At 39.7% G+C, this 17,524-nt stretch overlaps 1 protein-coding gene across 1 annotated transcript in view; it reads right to left on the reverse strand.

The window, feature by feature from the left end:
• Positions 1-17,524, reverse strand: part of lamc3 (laminin, gamma 3) — a 113,094-nt gene that overhangs the window by 21,086 nt on the left and 74,484 nt on the right. The window contains exons 11-12 of the mRNA XM_072371917.1: positions 13,680-13,789; positions 10,336-10,563 (exon numbers count right to left, since the gene is read on the reverse strand). Of these exons, the coding sequence (XP_072228018.1) occupies positions 10,336-10,563; positions 13,680-13,789 (338 nt within the window). The remainder of the gene's footprint in view (positions 1-10,335; positions 10,564-13,679; positions 13,790-17,524) is intronic.

A 17,524-nucleotide genomic window follows, 5' to 3' on the forward strand; every position in this document is an offset into this window, starting at 1 on the left:
AAATGGGAAGAAGCTGACAAACTATTTATTTTCAAATCTTAATGAGCAGTCATTAGAACAAATATTAACAACATTTTGGCCTTTACACTAAAGTAGAAACACTGTAAAGTAGAAACAACAATCAATGTATTCTTCACAAGGTGTTTTTCTGTTTTTGTTTTTCACTCAAGGAACACACTTTAAATGTGCGCAATTTAAATGAATAATTGGACAAAATGTATGTTTCTCAGCTGACTCTGGTGCGGATAGATAAAACTAATTGAGTTTTGATTTTCTAGAGAACACACCAATAAGATCTTGATGCTTTGCAAATAATCTGCAGGCATGCAATTTCACAGAGGCCTCATTAAAATTTCCCATCACTCTCTCTTAGCCAACGGGATGATTCAGGGAGAAGATCCTTGCTGTGCATTTTTAAATCAGCTCACACCACTTGAGAAATTGCTGCTTGTTGTTTTGAGGTCATTGTAACCAGTGTCTCATATTGCCAAATAAAGCCCTGTTAAGTCATAACCTGTATATCAGACACATGAGATAGAATAACAGTCAGAAAGCTTAGGTGATCACACATCCATTGAGGGCAACAATTATCCTCTTGCCAGATGAAGTGTGAACTTCTGGCAAGGAAGTGATTGGATTTTTGGCCAAGCGAGGTGAACAATATGTAACTTTAAGCGTGAAATGCCAGTCATTAAACACAGAATTTAGTAATAATCATTGTTCCCAGCCTAAAGAAGTGAATCCTTCTTGAATTTCACAAGGCATACAATGACACTGATGGTGTGCACTGTCAATCCCCGATGAGCCATAGTAAATTTAATAGCAGCAGAAATGTGCTGACTTTACCGAGTGTGAAGATGACTGAGCGTGATATGAGGCAGTAGAGCCACTGAGGGCCTCCTCGACACCATTATCATTCCACCGGCTCCTCAGAAAAGCTAACGCCATGCATCACAAAATGTCGCTGAATGGCCGGATCCCTCCTCACAAGGTATTCCTTATCGACATGCTAATCACCCTTACTTTGTAATGCCTCTGAAGAATAATTTCATTAATGAATCAATGAGTGTTCAGTCAGTGTTCATTCAGCCGTAATTAAATGGGATTTCTATGAATCTCCCTTTGGAGCTGCACATTATGAATTCTTTGACAAATCCACACAATCCCGCTATTCTGCTCTCAGTCTCTCGTACTGCTCCTCTTTCAGCTGTGCTGCTTTGCACTTCAGCGCCCTGCTCTCTGCCTGAACTCTGCTTGTCTGTTCTGTGATGGGAAAGCAATATTTCTGTATAGGAAACAAGTAGGCTGGAGCTGTTGAGAAGCCATTCTCATATATACATCACACCCCATAGAGCTCTTTTCTCCCAGAAAATATTCTCCCTGCACTCCATCCCTTCATTGTGCCTCTGAACGCAGCCTCTCTACAGGAATACATACACATTCAGAGCTAATGCACTTCATTAATGAAGCCACTTGCTGAGGACAGGAATACATTGGAATACATGACTGTGTGATAGTTGCAGGAATGCAAGGCACTGCTGAAGACAGGTGTAACCTTTTCCAGACTCTTTCAGCTGACTGGGTTGGTTTATACTTGAGCATTGTTCAGTGTTCCTCTCACACAAAGTGCCAAGAGGAGCTCCTGAAAAGATAGTGGTTATCACTGTTTGCAGTGGCTTGCAATAGCTTTAACAACAGATGGAGACAGCAAAATGAGAGAGAAAATCCAAGGAGAAATGTGTTTTTGTTTAGGAAAAGATCAGAGCTGACTTCTCTTCTGTTTCCACTGTCTTGCGTCTAAAGTCTCCAGATTTATTTTCTGAACAAATCATCTCACGTCACTCTGCACCATCTTGGGAGGTCTTTCTGGGAAAGAAGGGTAACATGTGGGGTGTTTGATAAACAAGTCACATGGGTTCAAAGTAACACATGGCCGTGCGAGTTATGTGAGTGTTCAGGCAACTTTTCATTTTGCCCCTGTGGCAACAAACGAAAGAAAATCTGAATTATAATGGTAGACGGCTTCTTTTTCTATTTATTTTCTGTATAGTATAAGCAAAATGACAGCATGGGTGTGATGTCTAAACATAAGCTATTCAAGACCGCCACAGAAAAAAGCTTCAGGCTGAGAAAATCTATTTACTAATGCATGGGAAAACCCTGTTTTAATGAAGGAGAGGAGGAAATAAAAAAGAGACAGAGAAAAAATATTTTGTAAGCCCCCCCCAAAGGCCTCGGGGGTAGAGGCTGGCTTAAATCTGCTGCAGGATGGTTTCATGGCGACACTGTTGTCTAATTTAACACAGACGCGCTGCGAGTGCTGCAGATGTGGCTTGTCACCGAGGTCTAAATGGACGGCTGCAGAGGAGAGAAGGAGCGCTGCTGAGGGAGAAAAGGAGGGACAGTATGTTGTGCTCAACCCCATATATAATGTGTGCAATATAGATGACAGGGGAAATATGTTTTGTCATAGTGCGACTGTGGAAAATAAATGCATCAATTCCTGTTTTGTGTATAGAGGCTGTCAGCTAAATTGTTATAGTCACGGCCCCCGGGTATCAGGGATGGGAACCTTTAAAGCAGCAGCTGTAGGTCATGTTGTCTCACTAAAGCTCACCTACTTGTTACAAAGGGATGGGATAAATGATTTAATGTTGATTTTAATGTAATTTATACTCCGGAAATGTTGCCAAATCTTTCAATGGAACTGCAAAAGTACTATCCAAACTGAATGTGTTTGAACATTACCATTTTGTTTGAATATTCAACCGATCAACAACAAGTGTAGAACTTTTATCTGACACTTACATGGCATTAGATGGATACAAAATGACTTTTTGCCTCCTTGCTCAAATATGAAATATCTCAACAAAGTAGAGAGACAAACTGAGTTGATATGACAAGACACTACTTAGCAGGAAAGAAAGCTGGTGTGAATTGTGATGATATGCTACAGGTTGGAAATAGGGGATACCCAACTCTCTTCTCTATGTTGTCCCATTCTTGTCTGACTTTGGCATTTTGTATAGGGCAGCGCTTAAGTGTTGCAAAGTCTAACCCGAACCATGAACTTTCAAAAACATTGGTTCAGACAAGAAAATACTGGGTCACATTGAGGCTCAGGCTCTGATCTTTGGGTGATTACTGCCACCGGCCATTCTCTTCTACCTCTTTACGGAGTTACGAGTTAAACATTCCTCTCCAAAATATAGACATAATTTTGCATCATTCAAATTCTCAGTTGGCAATTTTTTAACTTTCACTTTAAAACTGCTACATTTTGTGCTATAGAGAAATGTCGCTATTACACACTCTGGAGTATTGCAGTTGCTTGTATTTATACTTAAGGCGCACAGACTGAGTTGAAAACTGACAGCAAGCATCATTATGTGCCACATTGGAAGTGAGAATAAGTTGTCTTGTGTGCCTTGTTAAAATTCAGTGCCAATATGTCAGTGCAGAAACGAAAACATTCTACATTTGTCTTACCTATGTAAATCCCATACCTGCTTACCTAATAATTTAAATGGAAAATACTACGAAATTTGACATTTGTCTTATTTAAGTTAGCAGTCTTTTGATCAATTTTGCATTATTATATCATGAAATAGAAGTAGGTAGGTGTAAAGCTGCGATGCCCAGTTTTACCATTGCATGAACATAAGGGTTTAAAGAACTTATGTCATGAGATGGGCTTAAGTGTGTCATTTAATAATTAAAAGGAGCCAGATCAACCAGACAGGTGATCTTTATTTATGTTAGTAAATCCATGCTCCTCATCCTTCTGCCTTCAACCAGATAATTGCCCAGTTTATTGAATAAGTGTCTTCAGCACTTTTTAAAAAGAAAATGTGTCTCTAATCTTGTGGCTATGAAGAAAACCAACCATACTTAGCTGTCTCCAGTTGAACACAAGTACTTTGACGCGGCACATGCATCTGCTTCAAGACCCCCAAATGGAAAAAATATCTTTCTGTTCCTTGTGCTGTTTCATTACAGCAAATGCTTGTTTCTCACTGACATTTGTGTGGGGCCAAATTTTTGAATAATGCAGAGTGGTTTTGCATAGCTAAATGTCACGCCCACAGAATTATGTTGGAGGAGGATGGGACACAAAAGCTTTTTCATTTTTTTTTTTGCTCTTAGTTTCTAAACCACCAGAGGCTTCTGCAGTGAGATAAATTCAGGTCTGGTTCGTAAAGGCCATCACCGGGAGTACCTTACTGCATCAATTAGAGCACGAATGAATAAATGACAAGACATACTGGTCATTGCAATACTCATTTAAATGCTAAGTTTACACGGAAGTAGTGTGAGTCACCAACAAAGAGCCACTTTGGAATTAGAAAGAGGAAGTCAGGGTGTGCATTTCCCAAAGGCCTGCTTAAATGCCATCTTCAACCCTCTGAGGTCATTAGTTAGAAAAATCTTTGAGAGAATGTTGAGGCAGAAGAACTGATGTGGAGGAAAGCTGGCTCTAACGCCGGTTTATTCAGTCCTTAATCTCTCTGGTGGGCCGTGTTTGTTGCAGGCTAAGCCCTAAGATGCCTGGTCTGTACCAGCGTGATGGGATATAAGAAGCGACAGTGAGGGGAAAAGGAAGTGAGAAAGAGCAAAAAAAGACAGATGAAGTCATTCTGCAGTGAATCTTTCCATATAATTTCTATTGCTGATCCTATTCGCCACGCTATACTTATCTCCTCTCAACCAGCGCACTTATTTTACACAAAAATAAACAGAGAGATAAACAATGCATGCACTCTGTCTGCCTGTCTTGGCTTCCAGTCACACTGTCAAAGATTGCTGATTTGAAAAGGTTTTGACCTTTTTCTTGATGAAATAAGTTTAGACAAGGAAAACTTTCCGCAAACAACCCCGATGCATCATCAAAATGAATGAAAATCTGTCTGTCTGTTTCCCAACCTAAAAATGGCTCATGTAAAAATCTGACGAATAAACATCACTAAATATTGAAACATCGACTTTGTGTGGATTTTGGGGCGCACCCCTTAAAAAGTCTTTGAACTCACATCAGCTGGATGCCACAGCTTTTATTCTCCTTCTTGGGAAACAGTGCCATCCGAGAGAGGTTATCGGTGTCTAAATGTGATGCACCATACAGTAGATGTATAACAAAGGTCTATTAAGAGGTGTCACAAACAGTGGAGCTTTAATATAGCACCCTAACACTGAATATCCAGCAGAGTGTCGGGAGCATCATGTGTTTCATTTGTTTAGGTGATTAATGAGCACGCCTCTGCAGGACACTCTGCAGAGAAAATTGAGTGTCTCTGTTCTATCTATACATTACAATCATCTCTCCCCCCTTTTCCAAACCCCCTCTTTGAGTTTATGAATTATGGCCTGTTCCCTATTTTATGGATGGGGTATATGCAATTACCGCAGTGTACATGCTGCACAAAAGCAGGTCCAGTCCACGCTGAAATTGAAAGTCTGTTCAGAACTGAAAACACACACAATGCTTTTTTTTTTTTAATCTGAAGGGCATATGTTTGACTTCATCAGCCTTGCACCCCCAGAACTCAGCGGAGATCGCAATTTGCTTATTCCACCACAAATATTAACATTTCCAATCTGTTGTGTTACGCTACAGCAAATAGAACCGACACGACCCAGAGAGTGTTAATAAATCATGATTATGAAGCACCATTGGCTGCAGCTTCCCTCAGCAGCCGGTGTATAAACTCCATCCCAGTTTTGTTTGTGGGCACACCCTGTATGATGATACAAGTCGTTAGGTAATTATACAGCAATTAAGATTCGGATAGGAGAAACAGCAGGTTGGTCCGCTTGCATGCTGACAAATGATGAACAGTGTGTCCATCAAGTTACTTTGATGGTTCTCCTTGACCTGAACTTATAGATTCATGAAGAGTTCCTGCTGTCTTTTCTTTTTTATTTTCTTATAAGAAAGCCAACAGGCTGTCAGAACATGACATGCCACCATAATCATCCGTTTGAAAACCTAAGGCTAATTTTAACTAGGCTTCCTTTTCTGATATGCAGCTTATGCTTTTCAACAGAAGACTCCAAAGGACACAGCACACAAGGCTTTTTGATCCATGACTCAGAGGACACCATGTTCCATATTCAATACTCATTCATCATTTGCATGGCGCTTGTGGCATGTAAATATTTTAAAACATCCTAAAAAGCACGTGTGTGTGTGTGTGTGTACTTGAAAATGAACATTATGATCGCTGAAAATTTTCCTAAATCTTTCAATTTCTAAATAAAATGTAAAAATAAACAGACTTTTCAGCAGTAAACTTCAGCCAAGACATTGTACCACTGGCCTATTAATGAGTGTGCAACCAAAACAGCTATGACCAGTCAGGGCAAGGATCTGAGGGAACATATGAGGGTGTGCTGAGGTTTCTGGTTCTTTTTTTTTTTTTTTTTTTTATTAACTGAAAATGGTCACACACAAATAGTAATACTTAATCTCTTGATTCATCTCTGTGGAGAAGGTTTTTGCTTTATTTTCATAGGCTACTGCATTTTAAAATAACTTCATGGAGGAACACAGTCTTACTGCATTTCATCAAAAAGTCAACAGTCAGTGGCGGTTGCGTCTCATTTAACAGGTGAAAACATTACTTGGAGGTTGGTGTGGATGGAGTGTGGCGCTACACACACGACTGCCAAGCTGAGGAGTCAAATTTGAGTCCTGTACTCACCACTTGTATTTTCAAGTAACACAGAAAGGACATTTCTGCATTCAATCGTGTCCTTGTGCTTTCACTCGATAATTGAATGGTTTTTGAGACTGTTTTTCTACAATTTGCACAATTATCTTTTATCAGAAATACATTTGTATTTCTGTACATATATCCCTTTTCTAATCATATCTCGTAGAAATACCTTAAATAAGGGCCGTTCCATTTACACTGCATTACATGATGGTGGTGTGATGTACTGCACCATTACATGCTGGAAAAATAGAAACAAAACTGATAGAAAGTCTGCTCACAGACAAAATGAAATAATAGTTTCGAAATAAAACAAGAAAGAAAGCTACAATGCAAGAAATGCAAAGGTCAAAACTAAAACAAAGACAAAGAAATCCATTGTAAAAAAAAAACAAAAAAACATCCAGAGCCATAACTCCATCCAACTACTGTTCATACCTGCTCTCAGGGTTGCAGACAGTGGCATACAAAACACATTGGTATGGCTACAAAAAAAAAAAAAAATCCCAGGATTGACAGACTTTGTTGTGAAGGATGTCTAAAAAACTTGAGTGGTGCAAGTACATACTTCACCAAAATCAACCTTCTTTTTTTCTTTTTAATCAAACATTTACAGTCACAACAAGTAGATTTTGAAGCATGAATGAACTGCTTCGAGAACCTTTGACGAAGTACAATGTTGTTTTGATATCCAATGACACAGCCCTGACAACTGCTGTTTTTCGAAAACATTAAGACTCTTTAAAAAGTGAGCCGAAGCGCTTATGGAAAAAAATGATAATATCAAGGAAACACACTTTTTTAGTTTTTATATTTAAAAAAAAAAAAGAGGTTTCACATATGGTCCAAGGAGACGTGAGAGCTCTCTGCACAGAGGGGAGTCAAGGATGCAAAAAACAAAGTCAAGGTGAATGGGGAGAGCAGGTGCAGTGAGAAGGTAAGAGAAAACAGCAAGAGGCTGACTATAGGGGAGTCTGGTGAACAAGAGACAGCAAAAGTATGTGTGTGTGGTTTCTGAGAGGGAGGGAGACTTCCAGATTGAGGAAAGACATAAGAGACACAGGAAATCTGCAAGCAAATTAGACATCATTAGCCAAGAGGCGCTTAACAAGTCTAATTAGGGGAGAGGCAGGCAAGCAGTGATACCAGACTCGCTCCTGGACCTTAGACACACAAAAACCCAGTCTTATGAAGCCACAAATATTACACACACACTCTCAGCTAAAGCTGAAGGCATCTCTTAACTGGGTCAGATCTCTGAGACTTTAAGTTGGAGGGTAGGAAGGGAGATGGCTATGAGAGGAAATGTGAGATTGAGGAAAGATAAAAGATAGAGGGTGGGACATCAGATGGGCTAGTTGTCTGCTCAAGTGAGATGGAGAGGGTTGTTCGAAACTGGGAGTCTGCTAGTGTGGAAAAGGCTCAGGGAGAAAAGGAGACCAGAAAAGCACTTAGAAATAACTGCAGAGATGTTGACTTGTTTACGCAGCCAACAGATGTTGCTTTACCTTTGTCATTTACGGGACACTGCATTTGGGGAGCAAATCTCAAAGTAAACTGCAGTTGCTGTTATTATCTACCATAAATATGTCAGATACATTAAATTCAGACTTCGAGGGCTTCTGCTGTTATTATAGAAATTACTTTTGTGGAATGAGATTGTTGCTGTATGAGTACAGTCATCCAGTACACTTTGAGTGATAGCTTGCCAATGCTCCTAAGAGATGACCGAGTTACGTTCCCTTGAAGCGACGATGACTGTCTGTCAGCTTTAGAAAGGCACAGAAAAATGCTTCAGTCAAACAGACTGCCTCTCTCTCTGTTCCCCGTGCTCTCTCAAAGGTGCAGTGACAAAAAAAATTGTCTCAACAACTTCTGATGATCCCTCATCTCGTGTAAGTTTCGCTTCAGAATGGCTCTATCTCATGACGGGCAACCTGGATCCGCTTTATATTCTATAAAACTAAATCCCTGTTCTCACCTGTTCTATTAAACAACAGGCACAGTGTGTCACCAAAGCCAATGGCAAGAGTGGTAATAATCAGCAGTGGCTTATGAAAGTGTGGGCTTCTAAATCAGTCTGTGAAAGTGTCTATTTTTACTCCATTGTGTTGACTAGCAATTTAAAGGGGAGTAAAGAAGATGCTAAAACTCCTATGGAAAGAAACTGTCACTGAAATCATAAAGTGGTGCTGGTTCTGATTTACTTTCGCTTTCATGAGACCACTCCAGTGATATAATGCGAAGTTTGGAGTCCTCCAAGAAACAGATTACAGAGACAAAACAGGCAGCTGTTGCACATCCTACCTTTTAGTCCCCAAACTGCAGTGGCACCAACACATTCTGAAACCTATACTTCCCATAATGCAGCTTGATGAAACATTTCAGTGGGTTTTATGGTAGCAGTGTTACTTGAGTGAAGGTTAAAACTGACAAAAGGATGTGAAATGTAACCTTTTTTTTCAGTTTTCCTGGTGCAAATTTGGAGTTTCAAAGCCTCAGCTGAAAATACTCAAGTGATATTAAGACATATCACTAAACTTAACAAGTGTCCGCAGAGGACATTATTCAGCTTTTTTGACAGGCCACGGAGCCCTCCTCATAACCATTGACAATGGCATGTATTGTGAAATTGATGGAGTTCACTTTTGAATAAAAGGTTCTGCACTTGATTTATGAATTTAATACTTCAGGCTTTTTCAGGCTTTTCTATTTTAGCTGGAATCACTGAAACAGAAATGTTGTTGATTAGTTGTCAGTGAAGTGGTGCCATAGTCATTACGCCTTCCTCATATTTTCCAGATTTATCACTTGATTACTGAGACTATATAGGAAAAGATGGTTGTAGCCACGATATCTGAGACGTGAGGACAGTGATGAAGGGCCTTCAAGTCAAACACCACTGGTTAACTACAATGTTCTACACCAGCTTTTCTTTACTCCTCAAATGCTGCGCATGTATAAACCCACAACTTCAAATAAGCATTTCGGGTTAGGTATCTTTACTGCACATCTTCCCCACTCTCTGTGACCCCTTTTCTGTCGACCTTCTTTCAAATAAAGGCCACTAATGCCCCCCAAAAAAACTTTATTCAAAAAAGGAAATCATACCACCACCTCCAATAGAACAGGCATTACAACATTACAACATTACAAGAGGTGGTATTAGACTGTATCCTGCAGGTTGCGCTTCTGATATTCACAACTCTGAAATAATCAGGCCAGTTCACTACTTTTGACTGGAGCACGAAACCCCAGCACCACACAGCAACACAGAATGAGCCTCCAACTGTCAAAAATTGATACAATAAATATATATATTTTTAAAAATCAATCAATCTCTTCTGTTTTTGTCACAAGCAGACCACTTCTGTGCAAAGTTGTGGTCAGTAGACATGTGTATCTCTGAAGAAAATGCGATGCTGCGCCCGTTTTCGTTGCCCCAACCACAGTGAAAATGAATGTGTACTCCCCTATTTTGTGCTTCCACGAGAGCTCGGCTGGACCTAGTTAAACTAACGTCTACTGCAAAGTTATCTAACGTGGGACTGAATGAAAAGCAAACACCTGTTCACAAATCGTTGTGTAAATGCAAAATACAATTTATCGTTTCACTCATTACCTGTTTCTGGATGACAGGTTCCGTGCCGGTGGCAGTTGCATGGCACACACGTTGAGAGAGGCCCCCTGCGAGGGTTTTCCCGGGTGAATCCTGGCGCACACCTCTCACAAAATTGACCCTCAAATCCCAGGGGACAGGAACAAGATTCCACCCATGGAGCAGGATGACCGGCTGGACTGGAGGAGATGGAAGCTGAGGACAGGGTTACTCCAGCAAGTTGTGACGTGTCTGGAGAGGAAAGAGGAGGAGGAAGATGGGATGAACTTAGTCGTAAAACTGATGCTCGTAAACGTGCTTCCGAACATTTGTGTGAATGCGTCTGCGTTCGTGACAATGCATCTTGTTAGGCAGTCATTTGCGTCTCCCTCCCTGTCTCATTAGAGGGTTTGGTCTCTGTTTACAGTCTGACACACACACACACACGCACACACACACACGCCTCCAGACAACAACAGATTCATCCACCCCCATCCCCATGAACGCCACACTCGATGCTCACTTGAACACACACCTGGACCTGGCCGCACACACGCACCAGTCATCCAGAGGGTCTTTGATATAGCAAATGAAGAAAGCTAAACAGCAGAGCAAGATGAGAAGAAAAAAAGATGAGAGACCCTGTGGAGTTATGTCAAACATGCAGTTGCTGTGGGGTTTCGAGATCCGTCTCTCCTCTCATGAATAGCGATGGGGGCATGTCATCCTGAACCAAATCCCTCCAACCCTTCAGTCTCTGAGCTGCAGCCACAAAATGACTTTTCACCCATTACTGTGTCTGCTCTCACTAAAGGAAGGATAGATAGATAGATAGATAGATAGATAGATAGATAGATAGATAGATAGATAGATAGATAGATAGATAGATAGATAGATAGATAGATAGATAGATAGATAGATAGATAGATAGATAGATAGATAGATAGATAGATAGATAGATAGATAGATAGATAGATAGATAGATAGATAGATAGATAGATAGATAGATAGATAAGTGGAAGAAACTGTCTGAGGTGAGAAAGCAGAGCAACCAGAGGAGAGGATGAACCCTGACTTCTAACAAGTCATGATCCAATCGTTCCTTGAACGGTGATGAAACCCACTTCATTTGCACCTCTGAGGGATAATCAGTACGCAAGCCTGTCCTCTACTCGCTCCTGATTTTTCCTCCTTCACCTGGGGATATGTGCAATTAGAACACTTTTCAGATATCGAAGCCTGTATTTCCTTTATTAAAAGTGTTTCGTTTGAACTCATGCTGTTTTCTTCATCAATCTTTTTTCTTTTTAAAAACCTTGACACGCCAGTCAAGATTTTATTCAACAAAAGTGGTTTACTGCTGCATGGTATACTGTTAAGGTACCTGTACACTAAGCTATTAAATCACTGATTTTGAATTCATTTTTTTTATAAATATTCATGACAGGTCATCAGTGACTGCTATCAAAGTGTGCTTTTACAACTCTGACATTTCATTATAGGATACTCTTTGGCTTAGAAAGATTTGGATATCAAAGTTTGCAGCACTGCCTGTAGCAATAAGTCACTTCTGACACCGTTTAAAAATCAGTTTGAGACCCATAATGTGCAGTAGATGCAGTGCAAACTGTGTGCATGACTTTGGTAGCATGCTCACGTGGTTGGGTGGATAGAGAAAATAGTTTGATGGAATATGCATGACCGTGACTCAGTTAGTATCTGCACAAACTTCTGTGCCTGTGTTTGTGCAACTACACAAGAGTGGGTGTCACAGTGCCTGCACTGTGCAACTAATTAAAACCATGCAAGTAAATGTGACAGAACTGGTAGTTTTAGACAGCTGCTGTGTCTTCTCTTTACTCTAATCCATCGTAAGAGCCTTAGATCCTGCTTGTTGATTACAATACAAACCATCAGACAGAAAAGGAAGAAGGATGTGATACAGAACAAGAGATGAATTTCAAGAACAGTTACAAACAACTCGGGGGAAAAAATCCCTCTTTTGCACTGAGCCAGATATAGATCAGTTGAACTACTCTGTGAGAACATATAGCAACATTAACAATTTGTTTTTCTGTTGGCAAAAAATGTACCACCATTAAAAAACCCCATCTTGAATCATTCTGTGGCACACACACAGATCAACAATATCATAACATATTGCACCGTGTCACTTCATGTTTAATCAAAGCTAAGTCAAATATAGATGCAGTTTGTGAAAAAATAAGTACGCCCCACGATATAATAGCTTGTAGAACCACCTTTAGCAGCAATAACTCAAAGTAATTGTTTTCTGTATGATGTTATCAGTGTAAGATTGTTATAGAGGAATTTTGGACCACTCTTCTTTACAACATTGCTTCATTGAGGCTTGCAGCATTTATTTATGCAAAGCTCTGTTAAAGTCCCTTCAAAGCATTTTAATCAAGTTGAGGTCCAGACTTTAACTGGATCATTGCAACCCCTTTCTTATTTTCCTTTTTAGAAGCTGTGTTGTAGAGGCATGGAATCATTGTCCTGTGGCATGATATGATTTTGTTCAATTTCATCCAAGCTCTAGCTCTCGGCCAGATGGCCTCACATTTGACTCTGCAGAACAAGCCCAAAATATCTCCCCTGCATCATTGTACTTAACAGGTACCATAAGATGTTGGTGCTGATATGCTGTGTTTGGTTTTCTCCAAACATGCTGCTGCGCATTATGACCAAACATCACCATTTTAGTCTGTCAGGATATTGTTACAGAAGTTTGTTCAAATACAACTTTGTAAACCTGGGCCATGCTGCTTTGTTCTTTTTAGACGGAAGATGACCTTTCCAAAGAAGCCATATTAGTTCAGGCTTTTTCTCATTGCGCTGTTCTGAACTTTAACACTTAACATGCCAATTAAAGCCTGTTGAGTCTCAGATGTAGCTCTTGGGTTCTTTATGACTTCTTGGAGCATTGTACTGTCTGACCTTGGGGTGATCTTGCTGGGACATCCACTCTTTGAAACAGTGACAACTGTCTTGAATGTTTTTCACTTATGAGTAATCCTTCTCCCTGTAGAATGATGGACTGTAGAATTGTTTAGAAATTATCTTATGGCCCTTCCCAGACTGATTGGCAGCAACAATTGCTTCTCTAAGATCGTTATTGATAACACACACCTGAACGCTTGCTGATGATCAGTTAATAAAGTGCATCACATTAGCAGCACCTGACTGCTACTTACACTTTCTTTGGAAGCAGTAACGAGGGTACTAAATTACTTATTTTCCCCCCATTACTTCTGCACAGTTTCTTGTGGCTTAGTTTTTATTAAATACTAAGTGTAAGAAGTCATGTGCTGTTGTATGAATTTGTCTTAAACATAATGCATACTTACAGTTGTGGCCCCCAGCATTGCTGATTTTCAAGGCTGTCATGTTGTAAAGGAGACGTTGGAACTCAAAGCCAGACAGACGAGGTGTGAAGCTCCTCTCATATTCATGAAGTCTGCAATGACGAGAAGGGAAACATCATTTACAGTATTTTCTGCATCACATGCATAAACTATGATGAAACACCAAATATATACAAATTTCAACAGTCCATGCGCACAACAGAGTTAATTTGTTCATGTGGCAGATTTATTAACAACTAGAGTGGCTTTAAAGCAATTTTATTGCCCTCCACAACTACAAAGATGAGAAAGACCCTGCTATCCATGTATACTTCATGGTTTGATGGTAGCCTATTTAAAGCATAACCAGTAGACACACAAGAGAGCAAATGTAAATGTGCTGACTTCAACATATATCCAGGGTCTTGATCTCTGAGATGTGCCATCTGCTGAAGAATGTTGTGCAAAGCCAGGCAGCACAGCTGACATCTGCCTGTTTCCCTCCTGGAGTCTCGCATTCTTTCCATCTCGATGACAGGTGCTGTGTCAGCTCCACACAGCTGATGTTATATTGCAAAGAATTATCGCATTTAATCTTCATATACAGTAACAAAAAAAGACTTATAGGATAGGGAACTTCTTCTAATATATGGTATCTGCTGTATAATTGTAAAATACTGGTGTGTCATTGATGACAAAATTAAAAAACGATGGGTAAAATTGTGCTTTCATCAGCAGGAAATGCCAAATATTTTTTGCAAAGCAGCCCGTTTTGCTGAGTTTAGTACAGAACTTGTAGCCTTACAGAGTGTCACAAAGGATTGCAAATGCACTTTGGTCCACAGTGAAATATTTGAACAAGTATCTGATGACATGCTCAGATCTTGGAGTTCCCATACATTCAATTAATTTACTTGTTTGGTTGATTATCTGCAGAACTTGCTTTTCTTGCAGACTCAGCTGTATAAATAATTCCATTCAGCCACTCTAATCTCAGAAGATGAGCATGTTGCAGTGAAACATCAAGATGTCAGAATGCTGTTAGATGTTAGAATTTACATTATTTACATAGTGACACAGTTTCTGATAATCTAAACTCCCACAGTTTACAATAAAGTGTGATTGAAGACTTGCAGCTGTGATTTAATGAAATTGTAGAGGTATATGTTTAAGACTCCCATCCAATTTCTGGCAATTTCATGACAAATAAGGTGATAAAAGGTCTGAAAATTACATTTGAATTTGGTCAAAATGGACAGAAAGTCTTCAAATGAGCTCTTAAAAGTTTTTTGGGGGGTTTTTTCGAGTAAAGTACTGTCTTACCTTCAGCAGACAGCAGCCGGAGTGCTCTCAGTTTGGTTTCATGACAGGTTTCCTGACAGGTGAACTGAAGCTAAAAGGTACTCAGCAGGGGGCCATGAGAGGAATGAGTTTTTCGCTATGTAAAACAACTCAAACCTCAAAAGATTCCAGTGAATGCTGTTTTGTGAATTTTTCCACTCCATCACTTCTGCATCAGACAGGTACACGAGTTATTTGCCTAACGCAGCCCATGTTGCCACAAAAGGTTTACACCTGTATGGTGGACTGTATCAAAACACAGATATTCTGCGGGTGAAAGAATGTAGTGACAAAGTAAGCTGTCAACTGCAGAACTGACACAGTGTAACAATCCACAAAATAGTTTTCCCTTGAACCATGGGAAATGTTTGAGATTTGAGTTGTTTTTTATAACTAACAATTTGCCATTCTAGTGGCACCGTTCTGAGTACTCCGGCTTGCCATTCAGGATTTATTTTCGAGCCTCCAAATTGATATTTCTCTCTCTGCCGTCTACTGCAGGTAAAACACTGACAACATAAAACGCTACGTAAAAAAAAATCAACCCTAAAACTGTTTCGCCTTTAAAAGGTGTTGAATTAAAGCTGTATGTCTGTAATCTGTGCCATACTGATTGCTTCATTTCAAATTCATTAGGATGGTGTTAAATAAGAAAGAAAAGCTTGGCTGACCAAATATCTACACAGCAGATTATAGCTGAAAGTATACCTAGCATGCTTAACACATTTAGAGTGGAAGATGACGGTTCTTTGACTATCAATATACCAAAATGACCGAAGTTATAATCTGTAAAATACATTTAAAGACAACTTTTTGGGGGGAGGAACTTTGTAATTATAGCCAAGAATACAGTGCAAAACCTTCAGTTTCTAAACCATATCAGCCCAAGTCAGGCCTTTCATGAGTGAGTGTTCAATGGCCTCTATTTTATTAGGTCAATTGTTCTCAGCATGACAGTAACTCACTTTCAAAATGCTTTATTTTGTGCATGTCCTATGTCTTGGCTTCTGCATTAAAACTGCACATTTATGGCTTGCCACACACACTCTCTTGCCGCGGCAGGTCCTCGTTCCCTGGCCTGACATGTAGGCACAGTAATAAAGAGAGGCAATTACAAACTGGGCCTCAAAGCCATGGTAATGGAGCTGGTCAGACAGCGATAAGCCGAGTGTGTATGAAAGTGAACAAACTCCCAGTCATGTTTTCCCTATGGAGTGTCAGTGTCCCTTTTAATCAGCACCAAGCAAAGTGCAGAGGGCCATACTGTAATTAAGCCTGTTCCAAAGAGGATGAGAGGCTATCATCAGGAGAGAAAAACCCAAAACAATGCTGGACCCACATGCAGACACGCACAAGCAACCTCAGAAAGATAAGACAGATAAAGATGCAGGGTGAGGAAGACACAAACAGTGTGTGAAACAGTGAGATTATCAGAAGGCTGTGTAAACAACCATCTAATTAACTGTAAGATGAAAATATATTTGACTTTATAGGAGCATGTTATTATCCTAATGTCACTGTGCAAGTCTACCTTTGAATAAAACATACAGTTAACATCATTGATAAATAATGTAAAAGGATGGTTGTATATTCCGAGTTGCCAACATAAGCTGTACTTCGAATAAGTAATGTTTTTTTCTAAACTTTCTAGATCTTCATTTCTTAACCTTGTCTGAAAGCAGTGTGAGAGAAACTTTGATTAAAGGACTGTTTTTTTAACGATTTTGAAATCGATTATATGGCTGATTTACTGCTATTGCAGATGCAAAACCGTCTTCGATTTCAGTACAAATTTGAGATAGTCTATTGCAATAACTGCATCTCCCACTTTTAGATTTCTGATGATGTGCATTTTGTCAAAAATATTTTCTAGGTCATTGAGAGGTACGGCATAAACACGCACAGTGGATAATAAGTGAGTTACGGTGTATATAGTTTCATTGTAAGACAGCCCAGGTATCTGGAAAAGAAGTGGTGCAAATGAAAGTAGCAAAGGAACACGGTGCAGGACTGTAGTAAAATGAATCATGAATAATAAATACAGAAATAAAAAACATAAATAAATCACTTGTTTACTCAGAATTTCCATGTTTCTCCTTCATTTTCTCAGCCACCTAATGCAAAAGATTCTCTTTTCCTTTTTTTCATTTTGGCAGCAAACTCTCATTTCAGTATGTTTAGCTGGTCGTGATGATGTTTGATCAAAGTCACAGATTTTCAAAACATGAATGAGCCAAGTACCAGATGGACCACATTCCTGCTCTGATAGTAATGCTCTGCCTTCTGCTGCAAAGAGCTTTGCACCTTTCATACATCCCGAATTACCTATTTTGGCAGTTCAAACTGTGAACTCCCGCTTACGACAGACGTAACGCATGTAGAATATGATCAGACGATTGTGAGGAAGACGGAGAGCTTTTCTTCTATCGGTTTCCCTTTGCATAAATATCATGCTCACATGCTGCAAATGAACACACGGCTAAAAGCAGGCCAGTAAAACTTCTACG

The sequence above is a fragment of the Leuresthes tenuis genome, unplaced genomic scaffold (assembly GCF_036924035.1).
Source record: "Leuresthes tenuis unplaced genomic scaffold, fLeuTen1.0.hap1 SCAF_19, whole genome shotgun sequence".
Taxonomy (NCBI): Eukaryota; Metazoa; Chordata; class Actinopteri; order Atheriniformes; family Atherinopsidae; genus Leuresthes; species Leuresthes tenuis.